Genomic DNA, 17,871 nt, shown 5'->3' with positions numbered 1-17,871 from the left:
GGTTTTTCCCTGTAATTTGGTTTTTTTTTTTACTCTTTAGTTGCCAAATAGACTGGAAAAAAGGAAAGAATGTTACTTTGAAAACCATTAAGAAGAAGCAAAAACATAAGGGCCGCGGAACAGTCAGGACGGTTACAAAAACTGTTTCCAATGACTCTTTCTTCAACTTCTTCAGTCCTCCTGAAGGTAAGCTGAACACTAGTATACATGTATTTACTTTCGATGTAGAATGTATCTCACTCACTTGTTTCTTCTGGTTTTTTTTTCTACAGTTCCTGAAAGTGGAGATCTGGTAAGTTGGCTTATTTAAAAAATAATGATGGCGTGTTTATGGAATTATAAAATTTGTTAAACAGCCTCAGCTTTAACTGCTTCTGTCTTTAACTGAGAATACTTACGAAGACTAGTATGTATTTGACTTTTCTTTTTCAGGAGGAATGTTTGAGTTGGGTGGTAGAGTTTAGTTTAGTCAACTTTAATAGCTTATGCTTCCTGAAAGCTACCTTGTGGGTTGTTAACAGTTGTAGAAATGTAGTGATCTACGTTATTAGTCTTTGATCTAATGGGTGGTGTAAGTCTCTCTCTTCAGGTGTTCTTTGGATGATTTTATCTAATGGCTGAATGTAGCCAGTTTATGTTTTATTCTGTTAAAGACTTCTCAAGCTGTTAACTCTTGAAAGTAATAAAACAGAAAACTGCAAGAGCCTGCTTTTCTGTGTGCTCAGTATGGTAATAACCCATCGTTTTTGTAACGAGAAAAACTACCAAAAATATTTAACAGTAGGGAATATATTATGCAGTTTGAGTGAGAAATGTGAAATTAAAGCTTCCAGAGGCATGCTGTTAGAACTCTAGTTGGCATGGACACCAAAAGCTGTATGTTCATAACATTTAGAAAAACAAAAAATAATTGCTCAGATGGGAGACAGCAGAACACTTAGTTTGAAAACAAGAGGAGTGAAAGTCTCATATTGGATCAGAGAGCATTTATAAGTGTCCAAGTGCTTCAGTACTGGCTTTGTCTAATGGGAATCAAGGGGATGCACTGTAGGAATCAGAAGTAGATTGTAAAATCTTTATTGTGATAGGCTCACCTGGCTATTGTTCACTTATTTAATAGTATTGTGCATATGAACTGAAAGTCTATGGGAGATACTAAATAATCCTTATACTTGGAATAAAAGAAACTCCAGAATGGTATATAATTAGGCTTTCTGAAGCAGCAGCTCCTCCCTGTATAATGTAGGTGGCTGTTCAGAGTGTAAAACTTGGCTCCTCAGGTTCAGTTCTCTAAAGCAGCTCCTGGAACAAAAAAATCAGTAATGGGATCTGTGCAAATCTGACCACATCAAAACCATGTAACTTGTGTGTATGTGTCAAAAGGAGTTACCATCTTATAGTTTAGGAAATAATATTGTTTTATGCAGGATGATGATTCCGAGGCAATCCTTGCTGCAGACTTTGAAATAGGTCACTTCTTGCGTGAACGTATAGTGCCCCGGTCAGTACTGTACTTCACTGGAGAGGCTATTGAAGATGATGATGATGATGTAAGTATAATATTCATTCAGAGCACTAAAATCCTTGAAATAATGCTGTTTCATGCTTGGGTAATTTCTTACATTGGTATCTTTAGAATGGGATGTTAGTTGCAGCAGAGCTTCCTAGATTGTTCAGGAAGAGCCCCATAAAAATAATTCTTCTTTGAAGTCGTGGCAAAAGCAGTGGTAGAAGCTGATCATCTAGAGGATGTCATAGTAGCATTTTGTATTTAAGGCATTCCTAGAGAAGTGTACCCAATATTTTGTGGAACTGTAATGAGCTGCCAGAGAACAAATGAGACTTTTTCTAGCTGCTAAGCCTGTTCTTTGTGCTTACAGTGACATTGGGCTATGAAGTTTTCAAGTCTCATCCTTTCAAAAGTACTCTCTTTTAAAAAAAAAAGCTAGATAAACACATTCAAAGCATGCCAAAATAATCAAAGCAAGTTCTGCAAAAGCTTAAGTGTTTTAAAAGAGCTAAGCTTGAAATTGTCAAAACATGAAGCCTCAGAACTTCATACAGGTGTAAAACATTTTTTCTGTGGCTGCCTCGGCTAAACAAGGACAGTTTGACTGTTAAGATGGCTTAGATATGTGCTGTCTTTAATGTTTAGAATCTAAACTGTTGGCCCTTGTTGCAAAGGCTTGGCTGGGGCTGTGGAGGAGGGAGGTACTGACAGGACGGGCTGCTTTGGGCTCCGCTGTCCCCTGCTGTCCCCCAGTGGTACCGCAGGGTAATCACCTCCTCCCGGGCTGCACGGAACGGGGACGGTCTGCTCTGCCAGAGCTCACCAGGGGGAGTTGAACATTGCTCATGCTGATGCAAAAAGTGTTTTTAAATCTGACAGACACAGGAGCTTCTTGGTTCAAATTAAAAGAGACTAGATTTAGATTAGGTTGGATGAGACTCTGAGCAACCTGGTCTAGTGGAAGGTTTCCCTGCCCATGGCAAGGTGGTTAGAGCTAGATGACCCTCAAAGCCCTGTCCACCCCAAACCATTGTATGATTCTCTTAAGATCACAATATGGAGTGGTCTCTGGCATCTACTTGAGCTATAGATGGCTGCATTTATGATATTATCAAAACTATTTATTTTCTTTTCTAGTATGATGAAGAAGGTGAAGAGGCAGATGATGAGGTAAGATGACAGATGCCCCTGATTCAAATAGTTTACGTGTTGTAGTTTGTTATCTAGAATAAGTGTTCCTTTAGTTTTTGACTGCTGTGGACACTAAGAATTACCTCTGAAATAAGATAGAACATACTGTTTGGTGGATCTCAGATGAAGATAATTTAAAAAACCCAAAAAACAACACAAACAACCAGCAAGACAACAACAACAAAAAAACCCCAAACCAAGCTAAGGCAACCTTCAAGGTATCTTAAAAATTAAGCTGCCACTGATGTCAAAAGATGCACATTATGGAGGATAAAGTAATACAATATGTATAACATAAAGTGGTAATGGATGTATTTCTGACTACAATTTAATCTTAATTTTCATGAAAATGGCTCCAGAAGCTGAATGTGGATAAGCTAGAGAAATATTAAGTGTTTTTTTTCAGGAGGGAGAAGAAGAAGCAGATGAAGAAAATGATCCTGATTATGAACCAAAAGTAAGGAATTAAAATGAATGTTTAAAGTTTGTGTATGCATAGAGACATTTAAAATTTTATGTATGTTGAATCTTGATTTTAGATTAAGTATTTAACCAATAGTTCCTATGGGTGAGCATGTTTGCTTTTGAGGCTGTTTTGGGCCTAATTCTGACAGAGTAGAATTGGTAGAGAAATTTTGTAAAAGTTCTTTCTCCAGGAGTCATTTTGTAAAAGTAACTTTTGGCTTTGAGCATTGAGGTTAGTCAGGCTTGGTTTTCTATAAACTTGTCTTGCACCAATTTGCTGCCTAATAAACATTGCAAAATGGTTGTAAGGACATGGAGAGAATTGTGTCATCCAGCTTCAGTTTTTGGGGACTTGCTACAAGCTGGCTCTGGCACAGGTTTTCCCAGCAGAATACAAAATACGCTCTTTCGTGTTAGGTAAATGGCAAATCTTTCATTGTTTGAGGTAGCAGAAGTCAAGGTTCAGCAATGCATCTACAGCCAAGTCCTAAAATGTGAACAGCCAAGAGCCAACTGGAAGCTTTCTTATTCCATGAGAAGGGAAAAATCACTAATCAGGCTGGAAAAACAATTGTGAGCCACTCAATTCATAGCTTTTGATAGCTGAGAGAAAGGTACCTCTGGCCACCTGAAAGCATCTGAATGTGGTAGGTGAAAGTTGCAGTCATGAAGTCTGTGAAGTGCTCCAAAATGCCTGCTGTTAAAAGGGTTTGTCATTTCAAATGAGTGTTTTTTCAGTAGGAATGGCTTGAGCTGCTATCGAAGTACTGTTGAGAAAATTACATTAATCTTAGCATTGTACATAGAAAGGCAGGGTACAAACTTGTGATCAAAATGTACAGCCATCTTGGTGATGTTTGATCTGCTATAGTGTATTCAAATTGGTTCCTGTCAAGAAAGTTTTGAAATCCAAATGAGACAGCTGCAAGTTGGACTTAATTCCACCATTTCAGATTGCTTTTCTCAGTGAAACAGAACTGAGAAAGGGCTAGGCTAGGCTCAGAGAGCTGCTCAAAGGCTAGAGATAGTAGTGGTGCTATAGTGGTGTACCAGCTGATCTCAGGCTGTAAGCCAGCTGAATTTATTGAGGCACTCTGCTCCTAGAATAGCTATCCAGACCAAGGAAGGTGGTGGAGTAAAACCTGCAACTGAACTCTGCCCCTCCTGAAAACTTTCTTGAATTCCCATATTACTGTGACATATTAATGGCTGTTTCACGAACAGAAGAAGTTTTCCATGTTAGAATTTTTTAACTAGAATTTATTGCAAAAGATGCTTCCAGAGCATTAGGAACTGTGATTTGGCATTTCATTGCATTGCTGTACAGTGTCTTCTGGCATAAGGCCATGCTCTTGTTACCACCCATAGGAAGTTTATTTTGTCTCAAACTGTGAAGAGGGCCTGCATGCTTCTTCTGAGCTTCTTTGTTTGTTACTGCACCTCACTCTTCTCCTTTTTCCAGTTACAGTGTCTTTTAGAGTACTTCACCACACTTAGTTCTGAAGAGGTTTTTATTCTGGACTGTATCCTGATGTGCCAACAAAGCCAAAATAAATGCAGTGTGGATATTGCTGCATCCAATGACAGTAGTGTTGCAAATGGTAGACAATTAATGCAAGGGATAAGATGGAAGAACTTTGGAAGAATATTGCAGCTTGAGAAAGCATGCTTAGCAATATTGATAGTTCTTCTTAAATACTGTTTCTCTAAACTGTATTTCCTTTTTTTTCAACAGAAGGATCAAAACCCAGCAGAATGCAAGCAGCAGTGAAGCAGTGTGTCTGTGGCCTTGAGGATTACCTGCACTGTAATAGCCTAAACACAACTATTAGTTACTTACAGCCTTATGTTTTGTATCTTGGTAGAATTAAGTAACCAATTTGTTAAAAAAAGAAATTGAACACTTAAGAACCAGTTTAAAATGTAGGTTCAATCTACCTAGCATTTTAACAGTATAATTTTCTGCCAATATGTAGAATGCAGTAAATGCCCTAAAGCATGAATGTTAATTCATTGCTACATAGTTTGGTTCTTGTGAAGTCTTTGTCATGTAGCTATTAGACTGCAGCTGTGAAGATGATCAGAACTGTTAACTGAGACCAATATTTGTTTAGAGAAAACTCTCTCCTGAAGAACCAACCAAAGTATTTTTTCAGCCCAGTAGTCTGAACGGGTTTAAGTCTGCTTGCACTAGCTGTGCCTTCATTACTTTGTTATAGAAATGGCAGTGACTTGTACTAATGAAGATGATGATGCATTTTGAATTTGACTACTTGAGAGGACTAGTATAACTTGTTTAATTTCCTAATGAGACCACATTAAACATTCATAACTGTCAGCTTGTTTATGCTATGGGTTTTGTATTTTATGTGACATAGTGATCTACAAAAGAAACCTAGTCATCATATTAAGGTTATTGTTTACCACAGGGGTGTGAATAAAACCTAGTATTTTCAGAAGCTAGTCTTGTTTTATTACTTGTGTATCTGCATGTGTAAACTGGTAATGCATATCTTACATGCTGCAGTTCACGTTTTACTAGAAAAAACAGCTGATAATTACTGAAAAGTAAATTATATAGCATTTGAAAAACAAACACAATAGTTTGGAAAGTTGGATCCATACTTTGCACTTGCAGTGTGATACTTGTGAATCTGAGCTCAATGTTTCAGTGATTGGTCCACACTGCCATTTTAGAGAAGACAAGTTCTTAGAAGTGGGGCTAGATCTGATAAAGGACTTCAGTGTTGCTGTGCCTGACCCTAAGGCATTGCCTATTAGTATGAAATCTGGAGTGAAGTGCCTTGGATTTTCAGTCTGTGTAGATGGAGCTAGGTGGTCCTGAGCAAAGCATGCCCTGCAGTCAAAGGGAGTGCTGGCAACACATGGCTGTATTCTAGTTTGTCCTCACTGTATCAAACATCTATGAGGAAACCAACCCAAAGAAATTCTGCTTTCTTCACCCTATGTTCTGTTCACTGTGCTTGTGTTTGCACATTCTGCTTCATACTTTGTCCATATTGGATATTTTTGTCAGTTGAAACACATGGGCTAGAAGATCTTTCTCGTCTCATTCTTACCTTGCCTCTAGCCTAGCAGCGGAGGTGCTTGGTGAGATGTGTATTTAAACATACTGAGCTGAAAGAGGCTGTGAACTGATGTATTCTGAGTTTTTCCAGTCAGTAGCATGCTAGCATAGCCCATGCTGTCTTGTCCTTCACACAACTAAATATATATTCTAATCTTCTAAGCAAGTAGATAGCTTTTTCAGGGATGGAATAGTCCTTGTAGTGTTGGAAATTGATCTATTTCTGCAGTAGCTACTGGTTTTTTGTGCCACTTACACACTTAGCCATAAAGGTTTTAAAAGAGCAGGGCAAGGAGGAGGCAATGACCACGTGAGGATAGGGCTGATGGAAGAGTTTCTGTAGCATGTCTCTTCCCTGGAGGGTAAGTAATACAGAATGAAGCTTATCCCAAGTGCCCTTCTAAATCCTCAGCCCCCCTCAAGAAGATGTGGGTCTAGTGTCCTCTGACTAAAACGTTTTAGTTTTGTTACTGATTTTTCTTTTTTAATTCCTTGAAGGCCTAAATACCACATTGCTTCATGTCAGAATCCCTGTCAGGCTTCTCCTCTCCAGGTATCTGTGGATTTGGGAGGAGCTCATTGTCTATAGCTGTATGTAAAGCAGGACCATTGAAGCTGTGATCTTAGGTGTTTTTTAGGTAACACAGATCATAGCATAGAAAAAGCAGTTATGAAAGGTTAACAAATACTCTCAGTAGCTATGTGTTAAAGTAGATATGGTTGTGTTTTTTGTGGTATCAGAATATGCTTATGCTTATCCTTTATCCCTTACCCTGCCAGGTGTTTGGGTTTCACATGGTCTCTTCTCTAAACATCTCCCAAGATTAGGTTTAAACTTGAGGACTTGTAGAGACCAAACTGTGATAGTATGTTCTGAGCTTGAGAAGTCATTAAGATGGGGCTTTGGAGTTCATACATCTGGATATGTGAAGTCTCTGAAGTCCTTACTTAGATCTAGCCCATTTTTGCTAACAGCATCTGGTAACTGTATTTTTAAAAGAAAATGAACTGTTAAAAGTTGTAAGTTTCAAAATTCACTACTTAACAAATTTGGCTTGCTTTTTGATTACTTTCTCATTTAACACCTTCATAACATACAATGGGATACAATATTTGAAAAGGGGAGTTGTTAGATGCACACCTGCAGCCTGCAAGATCCAGGGTCATGAATACATCGTATTGACAGATTTTGGTAAGCTTCTCTCCAGATTGACATGCTAGTTCTAAATCAGCAGTTCTTGTGCTCTCCAGACTGCAGCAAAAAGAAGAATATAAATGAGGTGCCAGTTCTTATGGCATTGGTTAAATTAAAACTGTTCTGGTGCTTACTGTAGTTTTGTTATTAATGACACTCTTGTTTAGCAGTTCTGAAAGGCAGTATGTAGCAGGAACATTAAACTTTCAACATTGATTGGAGTGTTGTGACTCATTCTTTTCACTTTTCATTTATACCAGGTGTAGAGAATCTCCTCTGTTAATATTTGAGGAGGGTAAGTTACCTTGTTAACAGGGTCTGGCTGGGAAAATGTGTCACTGAAATAGAAACTGCTGTCTTTAGCAGCAGTTGCAGAAATGCACCATAATTTAACAGCTGTGTAAATAGTGTCTTCTGTCCAGTTTTGTTTGCTGTATTGAAGGGAGAATTATTTTGGGGGGAAAAGTGGGAGGTGGCTGAGGAAAGAGGAGAGAATTAAGTGAGACTTGGGATGACAGGGAAGGGGTTTCAGGGCTTACGTTTGATGGAGAGGGAGGCTTTGCAATTCTTTCATAATTGCTTTTAGCAATCTAGATTAGATTAGAACTGAAGAGTTTGCCTGTTTGATACAACTTTGTTCATGTTAAAAAAAGTAAAAATAAATACAGCATCCTCAAATAAAGGAGCCCAGATTTAAGCTTAGCATTCCAAAGTTTTACTTTTTGGAGTTAGAAGTGTTTAAAGTTTACTTTTTGGTGCAGTTAGAAGTGTTACCTTGGATTATTTGAACACTGGGCATAGCAACACTGCTTACCAGTGTCTCCTAGCTTCATAAGCTTAGATGCTCTTCTGGGTTATTGAAATTGATGTTCCTGAAACTAATAGCTGATACTGTAATTCTGACATGTTTTGCTTTTTAAGTGGAAAAAGCCAGCAGAATGTAGAAAAGTGGAGAGAATTAATGTGTTCACCTTCAAGCTGGTACTCAAAACTTTCGCTGTTTCAGGGCCCATTGTTGTCAACCTGATTTGGAAATTGATAGGAAACTTAGACGCAGATGAATGATTGACCTTTCTGCTAAAGGTTTCCTATTTCCAAAGGTGTCTACGCAGCAGTTGTTTACCAAATGCTGCCTTTTGGGCAGAGGGTTGTGCTGTGACACTCTCAGCAGCTTAAGGAAGCAAAATGCTACACCCTTCAGTACAAAAGGGACAGCCTGATAATGAAAGCATGAACAGCCTTGGTGGTCTGCTAGGCTGGGTCCAGAGCCACATGGATGTTGGAGTAGGTAGACTCAGCTCTACAGTGCTTTCTCCTTTTTTCTGTACAGATTTGGTCTTCTCTAATCCAAGACTTTTACAGGTCAGAGAAGTTGCAATCACATCTCCATTTTCATTTCTTAATAGCTGCTCAGTAACCTGTTTAAGGTTCCCCACAAGATGTCAAGAGGATGTTGAGATAATTGACTTTTAATTGGTAATGTTTGCCTAAATTGAGCATAAATTATCTACTGAAAATATTAAAGTCTTACTTCTATACACTAACAAGAGGAGGTAGAAGTTTGTCCACATGGCATTTGTCTCATTGCTCTTAAAATCCCCTTGTCAGACCTTTGCTCAGGCCTGGTAGTGTTCCACATGTGCTCTGCGTCTCAGCTTTTGTAGGAAAATCAGAGTAATAAAGCAGACAAGACAGGGTACACCAGGTACAGATAAGCTGTTTATTCCGTATTTTTCTGTGCCTGTGTACACCAGGGACAGGCACACGAGGTTTGAGAGGCTATGGCAGAAGGGCTCTTGTGTTCGCAGGTGTCTGACTAAAGCCTGTGAATTGTCAACACAAGTTGGCTCTGCAGCTGCAGGAGGGGCTTGAGTCCTGAACTTTCTCTTATGAGCTTTGCTTCTGTGTGCTCAAGTGTTGGCCAGCAATTGCTCAAATTTACATTTGCCCTGTAGTGGAGAAACTGTTCTGAACTCATAGGTGTTTTACTGCAGTGGTCAAATCTGAGAACCTTAAAAGCTCCTTTACAGCCTAGTTTTTCTCTACAATGTGTGAGCTTAAGTTGGAATATTTTTGGAAAATCACTGCCTTGAAAGTGCAAAGGACTTGGAAATAGCCAGGCTGGAGAAGCTGCTATGCCAATAGCTGGTGAATTGCCTACAGTTTATTTGGTACTGCCAGGGGTTTTAGGGAATGCTAAGGCCTGGTAGTTATGGTAAATGTTTCACTACTGTTTCACTTACTGAGGGGTATATACAGGTATCTGTGAGATGGAGTTGCTGACAGGAAAAGTCTGCACCCAAGGTCACATTTTCAGACTGTAGTGTTTCAGGTTTGACAGTAGGAGGCATCTTCACATCAGCTATTTCTGGAATGGCTGCAGAACCTGCCTAGTATTTTCTTCAATACTAGGTAGCAGATGTGAAGCATTTTATATAAATGCAGTGGTTTAAATACGTATTTCCAGAAAAGTAAAGTAAAATCTCAGTGTGATACTGTAGTGTGCCTAACTGGTGAATGTGGTTTGTCAAAATAGTAATTTAAGAAACATTTGCCGAAGTTCAGTTTTGACTTGCATCTAGGAAAACTAAGGAAACTAAGTTTGTTATCCTTTACTGGCAAATTGTGCACGATATTTTGTTCTTTTATCATGGAACTATCAGTATTTCATCTTGCACTAGTCTTGTAGCTTTTGACTGATCTGGATTTTTGGTCAAACATAGTGTGTTTTAAATGACTGTTAATATTTGTTGGCTTATAGAGTACAAATTTAAATGGATGTTTTGCGTGTTTGCTTCTGACCACATGCTTAGGTGAATTTCACCAGGAATAAAGAGTGCTGTGAGTCTGTATATTAGAGTATGTCCATCAGTGTTTGGAGTTGGGTTCAAAATCTGACATTCAGTGCTTTGTCATGGAAAGGCAAAGTAGAATGAATTTAGTCTCTTTCTCCTGTATGTTTGATGAAAATATTTGGCCTTCCACACTAGTCTCCATTTTTTCATATGATTAATTGCAGTTTACTGTCAGTACTGAGAACAAGAGAAAAAACTCACCTTAAATTATACAGATACGGGTTGTGTGTTAATGTCCTTAAGTGTTACAGTGCAGTGTTGTGCGGTGGGGAGAGAGTTTTTGAGTGCTGTTACAGTGTAACATGGCACTCTCAAATCAAATGTGAGTTTCCTCACTACTGGTTAGTGCATTTACCTGGAATCAAATGGCTGTTTGCTTACAGCAGTGGAGCAGCAACCAAAACTGAACGGGTGAATTGTTAGAAATTGGTCTTCTGTAGGTTTAGCCTAGTGTCCTATGACTTACATAAACTCAGTATTTTATTAAGCTGGTTTATATAGGTGAATCCATTTTAACCAGTTTGCTTTGGTAGGAGAGTTTCAAAATTGTGTGTCACATGAGCAGAGACCTCATCAGGAGCAAAGAAAGCAGTGCAAAACACAAGTGAAAAGGCAGGAATTCTCTTACGCTGCTCAAGCTGGTTTTGAGACACCTTGTATTTGCACAATCAGCTGGAGACACAGATATTTGTGCAAGGAATTTAGGTTCAAATGGCAGTGAACTGCTGGTGGAGGCAATTGCGAATGGTATTCAGATCTTTTGAAAATTAGCATGTGTCTCTGTTAAAATAGGCATAAAATGGTTGTGAGAATGAACTGTATCTTACAGTCTATCCATCCAGCTCTAAGGAGAAGGGACTATTTTTTATATAAATGGATGGTTTAGGATATTGATTTCCTTTTCCACCTAATTTATGGCTAGTCAAGTTGCCTTTGTTACTGAGTGTTTTCTACTTACCTTGAAAAGGGTAAACCAGCTAAATTTTAATTGCTTTTATTGCCTTAAATTGTTTACCCCTCAGCAATTTATCAAAATTACCTTTGAACTTCAAGAGGAAAAGATTATAAGAGGAAATCCTTTTTAAAATGTTATCAGAGATAAACTCCATTGAAGCAATCATCATTCTTTATTTCTTTCTCTAATCTGTTAGAACACAGCACATGCTGCTGCATGATCTGCTTCCTAGATGCCAAGATTGATGTGAGGAGTTTTTTTATGGCCATGATAGATGTATGTTTAAAAACAGTGCTCTCAGACATAGTATGAAACTTCTAGCATTCGGTTTACATTGGCCTTGTCAGCCAAATTAAGCTGTGTGGGATTTTGATTTACATCTAATACATCAGAGGATTAAGAATGAAATAGTTTCATATTAACCTTAGGTCACTTTACTTTTCTACTCATTTATTCAAAAGCTACCCTCGGGGGATCATCCAAAAAAAGCAGAGTGATAAAAATGCTCCTAGCTGCTTGCCAGTTTGATTTTGTTTGGTTGGTTTATTTTTTCCCCAAGTCTGCTTTTGCAATTTCCATGTACTGAGGTCCTGCTGTTGCCTTAGGGCAGTGCTACAGATGTCTTTCTTTAGACATTATTCAAACTGCTGCAGAAAGTAAAGATTTATTTTATATATACAGTTGAAGCTGCTTCTCCCCAGGCCAGGGAAGGAATCAAGCTCTTGTACCGGTTCTTTCAGGCTTTCTTTTGTTTAATGGGGCCATGATCGCTTAAATATCAGCGTTCCGCTGGAAACTGGCTCTCTTTTACTGGGCTTTGAATCGAAAGTATGCAGAAGAGGGCCCTTTACTGCTCTTGCCCAAGGAGGCAGGATGGGGAACTACATTTCAACTAAATAGTGCGGGAACACCCCGAGGAAGGCAAAGGAGCACTTTCGGGCATTTGCCGTGTCCTGGTACTGTCCGTGTATCATTCTAGCGCTGGTTAGCTAGGGCGGGGAACCCCTTCCCTCCGCAGCCGTGCTGTGCCGTAGCCTGGGGCGCGGGGCGGGGAGCCGGGCCGGGCTCGCTGCCGCGGGGAGCGCAGCCCCCGCCCCGCCCGGCGGGCGGCCCCGCCGCGCCTCCGGCTCCGCTGCTCTCACCGCGCTGGGCTTCCCCGCGGCCGGCGGGCGGGAGGAGCCGCTGTTTCCGCTGGGTGTCACTCTGGGGTGGGAGAGGCGCATTCAAAAGCGGGAGGGGAGGGAAAAGCCCGCCGACAACCCCGGCCGCCCGCACCGGCAGCGCCCGCCGCTCGCCACGCCGCAGCACGGGCGGCAGCCGCTCCGCTTCCTGCGGGCCGGGGCGCTCCCGGCCCTCCGCATCGGAGCCGGCGCCCGGCGGAGAGTGCTCGGCTGGTGCCGCCTGCGCCCCGAGCCCAGCCCCTGCGGGCGGAGGCCGTCTAACCCTTCCAAAAGGATGCTGGAGAGCGGCTGTAAGGCGGTGAAGGAGGGCATGCTGGAGAAGAGGAGCGACGGGCTGCTGCAGCTCTGGAAGAAGAAGCGCTGTATCCTCACCGAGGAGGGGCTGCTCCTCATCCCTCCCAAGCACCCCCCGCCGCCGCAGCAGCAGCAGCAGCCGGCGCCGCCGGCCGAGCCGGCGGCCAAGATCAAGGAGCTTCACTTCTCCAACATGAAGACGGTGGACTGCGTGGAGCGGAAGGGCAAGTACGTGTACTTCACGGTGGTGATGGCCGAGGGGAAGGAGATCGACTTTCGGTGCGCACAGGAGCAGGGCTGGAACGCGGCGATCACGCTGCAGATGGTGCAGTACAAGAACCGCCAGGCCATCCTGGCCGTGCGCTCCACCCGGCAGAAGCAGCAGCACCTGGCAGCGCCCCACGGGTCGCGGCTCCGCGGCGCCTCCAACTCCGCCTAGCGCAGGTACGGACCCGGCTCCGCGCCCGCCGCTCCGGCACCGCGGGGCTGCCCGCCCCGGCCGCCGCCTCTTCGCCTGACGGGTGCCCTGTGTGCTCTCTGTCTCACTGCAGGTCACGGTCACGGAGCGCTTCCGAGAAGAGGGACAGAGCGCGTTCGTGGCGGACCTGCTCCAGGGGCTCAGAAACTGGGCAAACGCCGGAGGTGCGGGCAGACCGGAGAGAAGCGGCTCAAGAGCCCGAACCTCAGCCAGCTGCTGCTGCTGCTTTGCCGCCCTCGGTGCCGAGAAGCATTTCAAATCCATTGTTTATGAACCTTGGAAAGGATCCTTTGGTGCGATGGGACTTCTAGGAGACATGATGTACTGTAACTTTATTTTAATGTATTTTATTTTATTTATTAGCGTTGTTTTCTTTTGGTTTTGTTTTCCTTTATTTTTTTAAGGCTTATTTGCAAGACATTTCTGAATGTAGGCCGTATCAAAAAAGTAAAGGAAAAAAACAATATGCATGTTAGCTCCCTGAAAGAATGGAGAAGTTCTGGGTACTTTGTGTGCAATTTGACAAAAAAGTTATTAATTTTTTACCCAAAATACACCGTATTCCACCAGCATGGAAAATATGATGTGTGTTTCAAAATTTGGCTGAAATCTGTACTGCATATGAAACCTATTTTCTCTAATGAGGACAATTATAGTCTGGGGCTTAATTGATTTTTTTTTTTTTTAATATTAAACGTGGTGGAAGATGATAAAAAGTTATTCATGTTTGGCTATTCAAAAAAGTGATGTTGCTTGTCATTCTGGGATTGAAACCAACCTGTTTAGTGTATGAGCGGAAGGAATCTGACCAACTTCTTTTGTGCTACAGGAATCTGAGTTGGACTCCAGCTATCTGTGTGGTGTGCTTGCTCCTAGGCTGGTGGGCCAGGGCTGGGAAGTGTTCATGAACGTTTCTTAGCTTCCAAGTTCAGGGCTCCCTCTGCACGCTCAGTTTTCAAGTGATCTGGACTCTCAACCTGTGTTGCATTTTCATGGCGGTTTTTTAATGTCTTGCATTAAAGCAGTCTGTAGTTTAAAATTTTATGTATGTTTTAGCGTGCAAATGGATTATTTTGGTCACAGTTTTATAAGCTGAAAGTTGCTCTCTAGCTGAGATGAACTAGATTAATTTTGGTGTTTAGCACTGTCAGATGTTGAGAGAGGCGTGCCATCTTGCCTCTAAAAACGTTGATGAAGCCACGAAGTTGGAAAACAAAGGGCTAATTGCACAGCTGGTGTGTGTTTCTCTGCCTCTTAGAAGTCAGTGGGAGTTGGGCTGCCGATGCTGGCGGGAGCGGGTCGGAGCTCCTTGCCCAGTGCAGAGGAGGCAGTCGGGCATGGGCAGTGAGCTTTCTAGGACAGGGCCCTTCTGGCAGTGGCTGCTTCACCTTGGGTGCTGCTACCGCCCAGGTTCTCGGGTTTAAATGAAAGGGGGAAGCTGCAAGTGGGACAGAGCAATGTGGCCCATTATCTCTGGTCCAAGGTAAAACGTCAAAGCCGTGGAGATATTTATTTTAGCTAGTGTGGTGAGGAAAATGGCTTTTAGCCCCTTTACAATTTACATTAATATAAACAAAATCTTTTAAAGCTACACATCCAAGGCTTTTTGTGTAAATGAGGTGTAATTTGACAGCAAAAGCCTTACATTCTCGGCGCAAGCTTATTTCTGTAAGTGTTTAAAGCAGAAAGCTGAAGTGATACTCAAAGGGAGATTTTAGAATTCACTACAGTGTCCGTCGGTCCCTTCCTCTGCACTCTAAGATCAAGTTCAGTCCTGTAAGGAGTAAATTGAGGTCTGTGTTAGCTCTCATCTTTTGTTCCTTCCCCCAGGTGTCAGAGTCACAGATCTAGACAAGGAAAGCATGGTATGGTGCAGATCAAAGCCCCGACAATGCTCTGTAGTTACTCCTGAGCGCTTCTTTTTGACCTGGCCCTCGCCAGGGCTGCGTGGTGAACTTGGGGTGGTGGATTACAGCTGTCCTAACTAACAAAGTCACTGTTTGGCCATTAATTGAAATCTGAAGGTGCCCCGCATCTTCTAGGATTAGGTTCGCTGGCTTGGCAATCATAACACTGAATTTCCACTTTTCTGTACAGCTGCCATGATCATTCTGCTAACGCTTGGACGTTAGAGCTGCAAGGGGATTCTCTAATGAGCTAGTCAAAGACTCACAAAATAGACTGTAATTTGGCTCCTCTCTTTAGAGTGATTAACTACAGTTTACTGAGAAACTAATCCACCTTTTCAGGTATACAGATGTAATGCTGATCTCACTACTAAAATGCATTTTAGCCTACTGAAGGATAAATGTAACTGATGAGAATTAATTCCTATTTGATCAGAGACACATGTATTTCTCTGAGAGGCAGTTATTCTTGTCCTCGGTGGATGCAAGCCTCTATATGCCACAAAAATCTGTGGATGTAGTCTAAAGCTGAAATTTTACTGTTCTTCTGGAAGTACTTGTACTTTGAAAGCTAAAGATGATCATTTTAGTGAGAAAATTAACATGAAGGTATGAGGAAACTACGTTCATTTCAAATTTGCTATTTTTCACTGGTTCAAGGTCAATACCCCACTTTTATGTTTCTTGTTTTAAGTTGGTCTAAAAAAACCTTTTGCTCTGATGTAGTTCAACAAACTCTTGTTGCTTGTCGTTACCTGCTGTGTTACCTGTTTAGAAATTTTGGTGTCAGCCAGTCTCCTAGTGTGAGAGGTGGTCACATCACAAAATCTACCTTGAATACCTCCAGCCTGAGTGGGTGGGATGGGTGTAAGGATCAAACTTTTCCCTCGTGTCTCCGAACTGTCTCCTAGCTACTGAATGAGAACAAATTGGCTGGGGTCCCCTGGGGACAGTTGGACCATGTGGCTCATGCCCTGTCAGTATAAATAAGGCTAAATTGTCTGATGGGGGGACAGTCTGACAACTTTCTCACGCTCAGAATTCCATGGTGTGTGGGTTTTTTGTTTGTTTTGTTGTTTGTTGTTTTTTTTTTTTTTTTGGTTTTGTTTTGTTGTTTTGTTTCAGTTTACTTTTTTTTTTCCTTGACTGATAGTAATTTTAGACCAAGAAATTGTTTGATGTTATAAGAGGCACTTCTGGGGTTTTTTTCATCTTGCCCCTCTATTACTACATAGTCTTCATTTGAACATCTGGATTTAATATTGTCTGTTACTGCATTGTAAGCAATGGCTATGAAAACAGGTTCAGCACATCATGCTCCATCTTATTGGAGCTTTGCAGATAAATACATTAAGTTGTCCTTCCTCTTCCAAAAAAAAAACCCTGAAATCTGATAGCACATGACTGAAGTAAATTCATTACAGAATAAACAAAAATGCTGATAAAACACACACAGGCAAATGCTTGATATAGATAGCAAAAGTGGAGACAGTATTCATAAAAAGGTTAAAATTACTTGTTGCAATTTAAAAAAAAAAGTAATCAAGGGCAGATTTAGTAAGAAAATCCAAGCTGTGGTGACGAAGACAATTTAGGAACTGGGGGAAAAAGGAAGATCAAGTGGATGCTGTTTCTGTGACATCCTGAATTAATTCCTCTTTTTTAAGGTTCATGATATTCAGATGCCAGCTTCTGAATTATAGCTGCAGTGATGTATGAAATGTTTTCTTGCATATCCTCTTGTGAGCAGAAATACCAGTGTCGTCAAAAAAAATTTGTGTGTAAATATGACTCATAAATGATTTCTGAGAGATGTGATTTATTTTTCATATTTTTCAAGATACATTCCATTTCAAATAAAGAGGTATCTATTGAAAGAGGTCTCAATATGTTGGAAGAATGGTTGTTTGGTGGGCTATTTGTGATGATTAAAGCCTGGTCTAAGCTTTTCCAATGTCTTAAGCTCAATCTAAGAGCCGAAGAGGAACACTTTGAACCTGGGTAGGTACTCTCTGAAGACCCACTCAGATGCTCCAATTAATCTTTATATATATAGCACCATTATGAGATTCAGAGTCCTCAGTTTTGCTTCTTGCAGTGTGTGATGTGTGAGCACCCACACCAAGTGTAGCTGATTTCTGTAACACTCAGTGTCACAAATCATGTACAGCAGGTCTTTGGGGCACAGAATTCAGGCTCATCACTGTTACCTGTAAATGCCTTGCTCTGTGTGATATTAGGAGGCATTAAATGAGCCTTGTTTCTCTTTTTCATAGATCTTAAACACTATGATTGAATTTCAAGTAACCTGAAATTAATCCAGAAAAAAACCACTTCCACCATCTGGCATAAACTCCGACCTGTTCTTTTCTAGCTTCATGGGAAAAGAAATTAGGTGTAACAAGAAAAATGTGCTGCTTTGGGCTCTCTGTAGTGCTGCAGCTGCTCAGATGTCTTGGACTGCCCTGATATGTATTGGTATGGCAGCAGGTCCTCATTTCCAAGCATCTGCTGAAGGTGTATTACTTTCAGGGACACAGGGTGCATTGACCTAGACATGTTGTTGCTGCTTGCCTTCACTGGGGAGATGTCAGTAACCTCTACCATAAGAAAGCCTTTATTGTAACAAGTACAAGTCCTCTTTTCAATAGCAAACACCCCAAAATATAGGCATTTGAACTTAATATTGATATGCAAATTACAGCTTAAAGATCTGACCTCTCACAAGCGCTGGTGCTCAGCAGCTTTGAAA

The 17,871-nt window shown here is 41.3% G+C and overlaps 2 protein-coding genes across 3 annotated transcripts in view; both read left to right on the top strand.

Annotated features, from left to right (window-relative positions):
• The window catches only part of NAP1L1 (nucleosome assembly protein 1 like 1), a 28,380-nt gene extending 20,715 nt beyond the window's left edge, over positions 1-7,665 (top strand). Inside the window, exons 10-15 of one of the 2 annotated variants that reach the window (XM_036400366.2) lie at positions 41-186; positions 273-292; positions 1,428-1,550; positions 2,648-2,680; positions 3,108-3,158; positions 4,902-7,665. In XM_036400366.2, the coding sequence (XP_036256259.1) occupies positions 41-186; positions 273-292; positions 1,428-1,550; positions 2,648-2,680; positions 3,108-3,158; positions 4,902-4,937 (409 nt within the window). In that variant the 3' untranslated portion in view covers positions 4,938-7,665. The remainder of the gene's footprint in view (positions 1-40; positions 187-272; positions 293-1,427; positions 1,551-2,647; positions 2,681-3,107; positions 3,159-4,901) is intronic. The other variant, XM_036400367.2, reaches the window with a different exon arrangement.
• A 1,014-nt stretch (positions 7,666-8,679) lies between these two features.
• On the top strand, positions 8,680-17,006 carry PHLDA1 (pleckstrin homology like domain family A member 1). Its single transcript, XM_036401237.2, has 3 exons — positions 8,680-8,737; positions 12,278-13,178; positions 13,286-17,006. The coding sequence occupies exons 1-2, from the start codon at positions 8,680-8,682 to the stop codon at positions 13,171-13,173; spliced, it is 954 nt and encodes a 317-aa protein (XP_036257130.2). The 3' UTR covers positions 13,174-13,178; positions 13,286-17,006.
• Positions 17,007-17,871: the final 865 nt, after the last annotated feature.

The sequence above is a fragment of the Molothrus ater genome, chromosome 5 (assembly GCF_012460135.2).
Source record: "Molothrus ater isolate BHLD 08-10-18 breed brown headed cowbird chromosome 5, BPBGC_Mater_1.1, whole genome shotgun sequence".
Taxonomy (NCBI): Eukaryota; Metazoa; Chordata; class Aves; order Passeriformes; family Icteridae; genus Molothrus; species Molothrus ater.
The sequence above is the reverse complement of the archived record's forward strand: the minus strand, read 5'-3'. Positions and strand labels throughout refer to the sequence as shown.